We start from the raw sequence: 10,845 nt of genomic DNA on the forward strand, positions 1-10,845 counted from the left end.
AGACTGCCTTCCCGGGGCTCACTCTCTGGAGGAGACACAGGCCATCAGCAAGATAAAAACGTGCTTAGTAGGCATCCAGTGCATGTAGGAAAGTGCAGTCGGAGATGGGAACCAGGGGAGGTGACAGCTGAACAAATGACGTTCAGCAGCTGAGGGTGAGAACCTTGCAGGTGTCCCAGGCAGAGGGAAGAGCAAGTGCCAAGGTCCTGAGGTGACGGCTCTGTGTGAGGCTGAGCAGATGAGCAGAGAACTAAAGGGTGGAATCCGAAGTGTGTCTGGGGTGGGAGGAGTGTGACCTGTCTAAACACTTCCGGGTCGTTGTGAAGGCTGGGACTTCATCTGCGAGGGTCCTGAGCACAGGAGCGATAGTGTCTGACCAGCAGGGTCGCTCTGGACCCGGGCCTCGTGCCTGCAGTGGTCTTTCTGGTTTCTTTCTCGTGGAGGGCTGAATGGGGGAAAGGGAAGAAATAAGACATCTGCTGCCAGGAGCATGGGCGCTGTGCCTGGGGGCCAGGTCCCTTCAGTTCCACGTGCATGTTAACCGCAGGCCTTGGGCTGCCTGGCAGTCACCGGCCCTGCACGCACTTTGCGGATTAGGAGTGCCTTCCTGGCAGGCCCCAGTGTGGATGGTCAAATGTAGGCAACCCTTCGGCTGCTGGCGCACTTCCGGCTTTTCAGTTATATGCAAGGACATGCAGGTTGCAGATTCGTTATGGGCTTGAGCAGCTCAACATGCCTGTGTCATGCTAAGTAGCCCTGGCTTCCCAGCCTTTTCTCAGCCCCGTGGGACAGGCGCTGGTCCCACTCTGGGGGAAACAGCGTGCTTGACACAGGTCTTGGATGAAATGCATGGCCCATACATGACCGGGGGCCTGGGGCCCTCTAGGTTACATGTCAGGTTGGCCTGCATGGCTACTCAGGCAGCAGGCAGCTGTTTGGAAGTGAAACTCGATTTTAAAGATGCCTTCACTGGGGAGCGAGGTGTTTTTTTTTTTTTTTTTTAAGATGTATGTATTTATTTGAGAGGCAGAGTTATAGACACAGAAAAGGAGAGACAGAGGACAGAGAGGTATTCCATCCCCTGGTGCACTCCCAAAACGGCTGCAATGGCTCTGGCAGATCTGAAGCCAGGAGCGAGGAGCTTCTTCCAGGTCTGCCACGTGGGTGCAGGGGCCCAAGGAGTTGGGCCATCTTCTGCTTCCTTCCCAGGCCACAGCAGAGAGCTGGGTCCGATGTGGAGCAGCAGGGTCTCAAACCAGTGCCCCTATGGGGTGCCGGCATCACAGGAAGAAGTTTAGCTGACTATAGCAGAGGTAGGGTTTTAAAGAGTGTGGTAGCAAGGCTCAAGAGACCAGGACTTCAGCCTTGGCTCTGCCACTGACGCGCACGGGGACTTGGGCGACTGTCCCCATGCTAGGTCCTTTGTCCCAGGCAGCTGGACAGCTGGGCCCTGAGGGGTCTTCTGGGCTTGCATCTCCACAAGTCTAGTGCAACAACAGCCCCAGAGACTCAATCCTGAGAAAGGCAGTAGGAAGGCAATTCCCACAGAAGAGCAGAGGGGGCGGGGGCGGAGGGGGGTACCAGAGAGGAGCCGAGGGGGCCCCAGGCAGTGCAGTCCTGTGGAGAAGGTGCGCAGGGTGGGGCAGAGCCAGGGGCAAGGCCTGGAAGTCAGATAGAAAGAGAGGGCTTGCCTCCGGGTGGAGGGTGGAAGCCTCACAGGAAGATTAGGCCTTAACGTGGGTTACCCGCCCTAGCAGTCCTCCCATCGGCTTTGGCTAAACTTGCTCTGCTGCTTCAAGAGGCTGGCCTGGGCCTGGGGAAGTCCCCCTCAAGCCCTGGGTGTCCAGCTGAGGGCTTCAGCGGCAGCAGGGGGAGAAGGCAGCAGGAGGTGGGCCAAGGGGGCCCGGCTTCGTGTCTGTTGAATACGGAGGATTACTTCTTAATCTTGTGGGCCTTCCGCTACAGGGGTGGAGAACCTCTTCACACAGCGTTTGCCCCACTCGGTGCTGTTCCTTGTTTACTTTGACTGCTTTCCCAAGTCCTCTCTGCAGCTGGGCAGCCTCAGGGATTCGAGGTTGAGGTTCTCCCAAGCCTTGGCCTCCGCCTCAGCGCTGAGCGCTCTCCCCGGAGGGAGGGCAGAGCAGCATTCTCCTAGCCTCGCCTCCGGGCTCTGACCTTGGCCGCAGGCCCTCCTGACTTTGTCCCTTTTCTCACCTTCCAGTCTGGCCTGCACTCCTCTGTCCAGGAGCCTTTGCTGATAACCCAGCCACTGTCATCCTCAGTAGCCCGCACCACCAGTCCGGGCCATGGTGCGGGCGGGTAAAGCAAGAGAGAGCGCACTGAGGCTGGGAAGGGTGAGGTGACAGGTCAAAGGGCATAGCAGGGTGTCAGTGACACAGCGCAAAGCCACTGCCTTGTACCTGCCTCCCAGCCCTACGCGCCATCTCGTGTCCCTTGCAGTATTTATTAGTAAGCGTTCGATGTGTGTTCATGGAATGGAACAGTTTCTGCGGAGGTGGGAAGCCACTCACACAGACAGTGGCGCTAAGGAGGGTGACAGGCTGTGAGGGGCCTCCTCACAGAGCCTACGGGGAAGGCTTGGAGGAATGAGGGAGCTACACCTTGAAGAGGATATGGAGACTTTTTTTTTTTGAAGAATTATTTTATTTTATTTGAAATACAGAGAGGGAGAAAGAGCGAGCGAGAGAGAGAGAGAGGTCTGCCATCCGCTGGTTCACTCCCCAATTGGCCACAACGGCTGGAGCTGCACCAATCTGAAGTCAGGAGCCAGGAGCTTCTTCCAGGTCTTCCCACGTGGGTGCAGGGGCCCAAGGACTTGGACCTTCTTCTACTGCTTTCCCAGGCCATAGCAGAGAGCTGGATCAGAAGTGGAGCAGCCAGGACTCGATGCCGGTGCTGCGGGCTGCGGCTTTAACCCACTGTGCCACAGCACCGGCCCCGATATGGAGACTTAAGGTGGGGTGTGTATGTGTGTTGGTTTATTGGGGGGGGGGGCAGGAGCAGGAAACCATGGCAACCATTCCAGGTCTCTGACCCTCAGCTATGTCATAGTCACATTCCATGAGGTGGTGATAACGACCAGAGGCTGAAGCAGCAGGCCCAGCACTCCAGCCTTCATTTGGAAATGCCACACGGGACGAAGAACTCACCTTTCATCATTCGAAGTATGTGGGCAGCAGCAGGGGGCCAGTGGGCAGGGCTGAAGCAGCTGGGTGGGGAAGCCTGGCCCTTTGGGGTGGTGTCCGCACATCGGGACTGGCTGTGAGGTCTCTAATGGTTCAGCATTGCTCTGGTTTGCCTGGCTTGGCCTGGGGATGGGGTGCCTTGGGTGTGTCCCCATGTGTTGGTGAGTTCACATGGACTTCTTTGAGCCTTGCCATCCAGCCAGGGCACGCCAGATGTCTCTGGTGGGCTGTGCTGCTGACGATTCCATCAAGTGCGGCCTCCCAGCACGTTGGGCAGTGGCTGCACGAGAGGGAGGCCCTGTGTGGCCTGAGACCCCAGCTTGACTCTCTGGAGTAGGAAGGCCCAACAACCTTGAGAGGCTGGACTGCAGTGGCAGAGGTAAGGTACTGGTCCGACCACAGGTGAGCACCCTGCTCCCCTCTGGGCTGGGCAGAGCCAGTGAGCAGTCTGAGCGACTAAAGGCTCATTGTGTAAGCACTTGAGACTGCCTGCCTGGAGAGGAGGTCTGGCCTGCCACGATATCTCTGAAGGGGAAGGGGTTGGAACGGGTGGAAGGTGGTGACCTCGGGGTGACGAGATGGCTAAGCCAAGAAGAGAGGTGGTAGGCTCCCAGTCAGTGGGTGAGTTGGCAAGAGCATGGTATAGGAGTTGGGGAGATAGGTGGAAAACTGTCTTCTGGCGGATCTCATTTCTGAATAGAAGAATCATAAAGAGCTGGCTCCCTTAGCATTGCAAAGGGAGTTTCTATGGAGGAAAAAGCCTCACCCTGTGTTTTCTTTGCATTATTTTCTGCAAATTTCAACCCTTAACATAGCCTTTTTCTCCCATCCTTTTCGGGAAGCTTGTAGGGCCTCCAAGAAGCAAGGGCTGTCAGCTATGCTTCCAACTAGGTCAATGCATCGTCAACATCGACTTGGCCATTTGTTCCCTGTGTGCGCCTATCTTTTACGCCCTGCGGGGTATTTAGCATCCCTGACCATCTCTTCTTTTTATTAACTTGTGGAGATGCCTGCAAGTCATCTGGGGAAGGAGAGTCCCTACTAATAGCGTTAGAAAGGTGACACGGCTCTCCCTACACTTTGAAAACGATTACCTGAATCTCTCCAAAGAAGTGATTTGTCAGGCCGGGGCTGGGGCTCCCTAGGCTAATCCTCTGCCTTGCGGCGCTGGCACACCGGGTTCTAGTCCCGGTCGGGGCGCCAGATTCTGTCCCGGTTGCCCCTCTTCCAGGCCAGCTCTCTGCTATGGCCAGGGAGTGCAGTGGAGGATGGCCCAAGTACTTGGGCCCTGCACCCCATGGGAGACCAGGATTAGCACCTGGCTCCTGCCATCGGATCAGCGCGGTGTGCTGGCTGCAGCGCGCCGGCTGCGGCAGCCATTGGAGGGTGAACCAATGGAAAAAGGAAGACCTTTCTCTCTGTCTCTCTCTCTCACTGTCCACTCTGCCTGTCCAAAAAAAAAAAAAAAAAAAAAAGCTAAAAAAAAAAGTGATTTGTCAAGGTCAAACCACTAGCCAGTGGTAAGGTCAAGAGCAAGTCACACCGCATTCATTCACTCATTCATTCATTCCAAGCACTTTTATTCTTGGCTAGGGGGTGTGTCGGGAGCAGACACAAGGAGAGCCCGAACTGACTCAGTGAGGAGGGAAGCCCTGCCCACAAACCTACAATTTCCCTGTTCTTGCTAGCCTCCCTTATGCTCTCCTGGACCCTCCATTCCCGCAACTGCAGGCGCAAATCGGGGCGTTCTAGCAGCCCGTGGGGGCAGACTGTAGCTGAGCCCAATCCGCAGGAACGGAATCTTGTCCCGAGGTGTCGGCGGCAAAGCAGCTGCCCTGCACCGAGTATCCAGGAGCGAGCTGCAGCCAGGCCCCTACCGCGGCTTCGCCGCCGACCCGGGTACCGGGGAAGAACCGTCAGCTTTTGGTAGTCGGCCTGGGGGAGGTCTCCCAGGATCAGAGAGTTGACTAGGGGCCAGAGGCCGGGGCTGGGTGCGCTCAGGCCGCGGCGCGGAGGGAGCAGAGGGCAGCACCACCGGCTACGACCTGGCCGTATCACGCCACAGGCCAAGGCCTCTGGGAATCGCCGGGCCACCTCTCCAAAGTCTAGATCCCAGCTCGGTTCCGGGAGGGAGGTGCGCGGGGCGGGCAAGTGAGAATATTATCATTCGTCTGTCTTGCCTCCGCTGCCGGGGCCGGCGGGTTGTTCTGTTTGAATGAATGATCCCAGAGGCCTCGCCCAATGGGCGCCCGCACCTGCTTAATATGCATGAGGCCTGCAGCCAATGGCCAGGCGAGGAGGTTGTTTTAAACGGCGGAGCCCGCTGGCCAATCAGGCGGCTCTCGTGGAGGCAGCTAGCGCGAGGCTGGGGAGCGCTGAGCCGCGCGTCGTGCCCTGCGCTGCCCAGACTAGCGAACAATACAGGTACGTTTCGCACCGCCCGCGCCTGCCGCCGCCGCCGCCGCCGCCGCCGCAGCGCCCGCACAACTTTCCAGCCGACACTGCCGTGAGCACGCCCCGCCGCCGCCGCCGCTGCTTTCTGCCTCTGTCCCTGGCGCCCTTCCCGCCCCCTTCGCCTTCCCTGTTGCTACGTGTCGGGGGAAAAAGAAATATTTCAGGTGTTTCAACTTTTTAAATGGTTTTTCCTAAGCTCCGCGCTCTCGGGGCTCGGCGGTGGCCCCCAGGGGGAGCGGCCGAGGGGCCAGGGAGGCCCTCAGCCCAGCTGTTCGGGCGGCTGCGGAGGGGCGGCTTGGGGCTTCGGGCTGCTAGCTCGGGCGGCGTGCGTCTCGGCGCCGGGCGGGCGGGCGGGCGGCGGCACCTGGAAAGGGGGCCGGGTATACCCTGGCCCGGGACGGACTCCGCGAGAGCGGACGGTCGGTGCCCGCCCGGGGCTGCGGTGCGGAAAAACTTCGCTCTCGGGCTCGGTTACCTCCGCGCGGGCCCGCGGGCTGCGCTGCTGGCTCTGCATTAACATGGCCGTCGTGGAGCGCCCGGCGGCCGGTGGGGGGTGGGGGGCGCGGGCTGGCCGCCCCCCGCTCGTGTCCCGCCCGCCGGGCGCCACCGCGGCCGCCGCCGCTAACATGGCTGGCGCGGTGCGGGGCTCCGGCGAAGGGAGGAGAGGCGGGAGGAACGGGCGGCCGAAGCTCGCGACCGGCGCTGGTCTCCGCCCCCGCCCCCGCAGCCCCGGGCGGGCGGTGTGGAGGGCCGGGGGCGCCGCCGCGGGCTCCGGAGCCGCCGAGCGTCATGGCTGCACTGGCGCCTTTGTTATCCCGAGGAGTGCGCCCCGCGCCGGGGGGCGGGGAGGTCCGGCCCGCGGCCCCCGCGCCCCCGGGCGGCCCGGGCGGGGCGAGGCGGGGTGGGGGCCGGCGAGCGGGTGGCGGCGGCGGCTGCAGGGCCCGGGCCGCTTTGTTCGCCGCCGCGGCCGTCGCCGCCTGCGCCGGCCGCGCGCGGATCAGCCATTTTAGCGAGCGGAGCTCGGAGGCGCGGCGGGCGCCGCCAACACTGCCGCGGCTGCCGCCGGCCCGGCCCCACGACCCCCCCGCGCACGGCCCCCGCCGCCGCCCTCGGCCCCGCGCGCCCCCCGGGGGTGGCAGCGGCGGATTTCAGGGGCACTTTCTTTCATCAGGAGGCTTTTGACAAAATGGAAGGTGAATTATAGGTGTCCAGATGACCCGGCACGGGGGCCGAGTCAGGCTGGCGGCTGCCGACCAGGTTCCCGCGTGCCCGTGCCCTCCCCGTCCGGGCTGCCGGTGCGGAGCTCTAATGCAGCTCCGCAGGCGGTCGCAGCCTAGGAGAAGGCTTTAGTTTTACACGATGACCTTGGGTGTGAGAAAAGGAAAAGATGGCGGGAAGCTGGGGGGTGGGACAGGGACGATGGCATGCCACAGCTGCCATCGTTTTTATTCGGAAACTTTGTGGAGAAAGTGCTCCTGGCTGGACCTGCATTCTGTCGGAGGGCCGAGCCAGACTAGCCCTTTGGCTAACCCCTCCCCCTTTAGGTAGTGACAAAGTGACGGATTTGAAGTAAGAGTGCGCGGGCTTCGTGCTTAATTCCAGGACACCCTCGTTGTGCAAGCTACTTCTTAAGCCAAAACGCGGCAACAATAGTGGTATTTCAAGTGCTCCCTATTTAAGCTGTGTGGAGCGTGTTGAGCGGCGATGACAACGTGGGGTGTTTTTTTTTTCAACATGGAGTTAAATTTGTAAGCAGCCAGGGTTAAGTCATTGATTACAAATGTGCCCTCCTTTTGCCCTTCGGCCTTTGAGGCTGTAGTAGTTCTGTGATGTACCACACAGGCACCCCGTTTGGGTTGGCTCCATTTGGAGAACTTGATCGCTCTGCACAAGTAACTTGCAAACCAGCGCCGCTTCATGCTGGTCACCAGCTAAATGACAAGCGACAGCGAGCCTGATTTCCTCCCCACTGCCCGCTGGCTGGCAGTGTATCGGGGGTTGGCAGGAAGGGGGCTTCGTTGCAGCAAAGTGAACTCGAATTTTGCTGTGCCTTCTGGGCGCTCTTGTACTTCAGTTCCTCATAGTGTTTTTCTCTTTGTCTTTCCCAGTCAGGATGGCTAAAGGTGACCCCAAGAAGCCCAAGGGCAAGATGTCTGCTTACGCCTTCTTTGTGCAGACTTGCAGAGAGGAACACAAGAAGAAAAACCCAGAGGTCCCGGTCAACTTCGCAGAGTTTTCCAAGAAGTGCTCCGAGAGGTGGAAGGTATTTTATTTCTCTTTGTATCCTCAGACTAGCTTTAGTTGGAGTTGACGTGTTGGGACTACTTGCCTTCAAAGTCACCCCAGCGGGGCCGGTTTCTTCCTCTCTCTGGAAGCTTCTCAGGTAGTCCTCATCCCCTTTCGCGAGTTAGTTGAGCAGTTGCCACTTGAAAGGCAGGATAGCTGAACACATGGGTGCACAGTGCATTGAGGGATTCAACAGGTACTGTTCTTTGCAGACAATGTCTGGAAAGGAAAAGTCTAAATTTGATGAAATGGCGAAGGCGGATAAAGTACGTTATGATCGGGAAATGAAGGATTATGGACCAGCTAAGGGCGGCAAGAAGAAAAAGGACCCCAATGCCCCTAAGAGACCACCGTAAGTGACTGTAGGATTGATTCAAGATGACAGCTTTCTGCTGTTAGAAGATTTTTAAGAGATATTTGGCTTTAGAAATACTGAGATAACTGCTGCAAGAAGTTCTGTACTTTGAGCTTTAAAATGCTGTGCCAGCCTTGTCTCTAGTTAAGGCTGAGGTGTTTGTGGGCTCTGTGTGTGTGTGTGTGTAAGTAACTGCTAGACTGAGAAACACCATGTAGTCCAGAAGCATCTGAAACCTAGCATTTTACAATGTTGTAGCACTGTCTATGGTAGCGTATAGTCTTCGCTTTCCAGACAAGCCCTGGTGCCTTAGGGAGTCTGGAGTCAAGAACATGGGGTTCCTGGTTAAGATCTCCCACTTCTGTAGATTCTCGTCTCATTTACGTAACTCTCCCTCCCAAGGTCTGGATTCTTCCTCTTCTGTTCAGAATTCCGCCCCAAGATCAAATCCACAAACCCTGGAATCTCTATTGGCGATGTGGCCAAAAAGCTGGGGGAGATGTGGAATAACCTGAGTGACAGTGAAAAGCAGCCGTACATCACCAAGGCGGCAAAGCTCAAGGAGAAGTACGAAAAGGTAGGGTGGACTAGCGTGTGCCCTTGGCCTGAGCCAGCCCAGCTCGGTAGCCCGGATGGGGAGCAGTGCAGGACCCTGGTTCGGGTGGGGGTGTGTGGCTGGCTGGCAGGCCTGAATCCCTAGCATAGCATAACCCTGTTGCATGTGCAGGTCAGCGCCTGAGCCTAGCTGTTTGGCTTTCTGACAGATTTTTGTCCTGGGGACAACTTCAGGCAGGCTTGACAACTTAAAGCTGACAACAGGATCTGATAGTGCTAGATAAGGCTGTTGACATGTTTTAAAGGCCACTTGACCATCCATTAACTTTGAGATCTGAATGAGCGGATGCAGATCCCCAGCCACTACTTGAACTGCACTAGCAGCTGCCCTCTCCCCATCCATCCCCCTACCTGTGCTGAGTGGGCTGAGGACTGCATGCGGCGGGCAGGCGGGCAGGCGGGCTTGTCCGCTCATGTGGAAGGTGTCCCTGTTCTTCCAGGATGTTGCCGACTATAAATCTAAAGGAAAGTTCGATGGTGCAAAGGGTCCTGCGAAAGTTGCCCGGAAAAAGGTGGAAGAGGAAGACGAAGAGGACGAGGAGGAAGAGGAGGAGGAGGAGGAGGAGGAAGATGAATAAAAAACTGTTGTTCTGTCTCCTTGTGAATACCTTAGAGTGGGGGAGCGCCGGGACTGGCACGCCTCTCACTGGAGACGTGTCTTGCCCTCATTAGGTTTAATTAACGAGAATTGGATCTGATCATATTGTAGTTTCTCAAAGTGCTCTAGAAATTGTCAGTGGTTTACATGACGTGGCCATGGGTGTCTGGAGCACCCTGAAACTGTATCAAAGTTGTACATATTTCCAAACATTTTTAAAAGGAAAAGGCACTCACGTGTTCTCCTCACTCTGTGCACTTTGCTGTTGGTGTGACAAGGCATTTCAAGATGTTTCCGGCATTTTCATTTACTTTGTAAGGTGGTGTTGACTCTCTGGTTGTGGGCTAGAGCTCCTGAGTTACCGGCTGTACATATCTATAGTTTGTAAAAAGAGCAAAACAACTGAGACAAACTCCCGATGCTCCTTGCGTGGCACTGAGGCTGTGGGGCAGGTGCCTGTGCAGGGGCTGAAGCTCAGGGCGTGCACTGCGAGGCTGGACCCGTTGACACTGCAGTGGGCATCCATTTCGCTTCAGGTTGTCTTGTTTTTGTATATAGTGACATAGCATTCTGCTGCCATTCGTAGCTGTGGAAAAAAAAGGGGGGTCAGCTGGCATGAGAAGGGTTGGGTTTTTTATTTTTTTTGTTTTTGTTTTTTTAGTTAAGTGCAGTAGTTTGTTTTTTTTTTTAAACAAACTGTAGAACTCTTCAGTGTCAGCAAAGCGAAGAGCCACTGCCATCGATGGAAGTTCAAGAACCTTCTGTACTTAAAAGACTTTGCAATGTTCTGTTGTTTTTTTTTTTTTGTATGTTTAGAATGCTCAAATGTTTTTGAAGTTAAATAAACAGTATTACATTTTTAAAACTGTGCTCTATGACAACAGTCTGCATGTGTGACTCAGAGCAGTGTTCCCAGTGAAACAGCCCTCTGCACTGTGCTTGGAGACGAGCCTCCTGCTCAGGGTGGCCAGCTTGCTTAGGACTGCCCCAGAGGGTCGCCTGCAGCCACTGCATGGTTGTCATTGGCTGGCATCAAGATGAAGTCGAAGCCCTTGAATGTAAGCTAAGGTAGGACGATGTAAACGTGTAGCAGCCCCTCAAAGGTACAGGAAGGTGGCTGCTTAGCATGGGGGCTGCTACTCTAGGTTTGCTTCTGTCTCCCACTCCCATGCCCTAATTCATGGGACCAAATGTACGGCTAAACAGCAGAAATGTGTTAGAAATTCAGGCCTTGTTTTTCCTCTTGCATCTTCTCCAGTGCGTGTAGTGGGATGTGTAGATACTGTGCTCGTCATTTCGGGAGGTTCTTTGCTGTCTCGTGGAGCACAGCG

General features: G+C 56.7%; 1 protein-coding gene across 3 annotated transcripts; it reads left to right on the forward strand.

Moving 5' to 3' along the window:
* The first annotated feature begins 5,470 nt into the window (after window positions 1-5,470).
* HMGB3 (high mobility group box 3) lies at window positions 5,471-10,379 on the forward strand. Of its 3 annotated transcripts, none has more exons than XM_008275026.5 (5): window positions 5,471-5,630; window positions 7,769-7,923; window positions 8,159-8,298; window positions 8,704-8,878; window positions 9,357-10,379. In XM_008275026.5, exons 1-5 carry the CDS (start codon window positions 5,471-5,473, stop codon window positions 9,492-9,494), a joined length of 768 nt encoding a protein of 255 aa, XP_008273248.2. In that variant the 3' UTR covers window positions 9,495-10,379. The 3 variants fall into 3 exon arrangements, with proteins under 3 accessions (XP_008273248.2, XP_089180498.1, XP_008273249.1); XM_089324372.1 differs by having other exon boundaries at window positions 5,508-5,630; window positions 7,773-7,923; XM_008275027.5 differs by having other exon boundaries at window positions 5,511-5,824.
* Window positions 10,380-10,845: the final 466 nt, after the last annotated feature.

The sequence above is a fragment of the Oryctolagus cuniculus genome, chromosome X (genome assembly GCF_051225735.1).
Source record: "Oryctolagus cuniculus isolate XC-2025 breed Fujian yellow rabbit chromosome X, ASM5122573v1, whole genome shotgun sequence".
NCBI lineage: Eukaryota > Metazoa > Chordata > Mammalia > Lagomorpha > Leporidae > Oryctolagus > Oryctolagus cuniculus.

Bases quoted from the DNA above. Each gene is read 5' to 3' on its own strand.
- HMGB3 (XM_008275026.5), top strand. From the start codon at position 5,471: ATGCATGAGGCCTGCAGCCAATGGCCAGGCGAGGAGGTTGTTTTAAAC. The intron at 7,924-8,158 runs GTATTTTATTTC...TGTTCTTTGCAG, and splicing joins AGTGCTCCGAGAGGTGGAAG to ACAATGTCTGGAAAGGAAAA. The intron at 8,299-8,703 runs GTAAGTGACTGT...CTCCCTCCCAAG, and splicing joins AATGCCCCTAAGAGACCACC to GTCTGGATTCTTCCTCTTCT.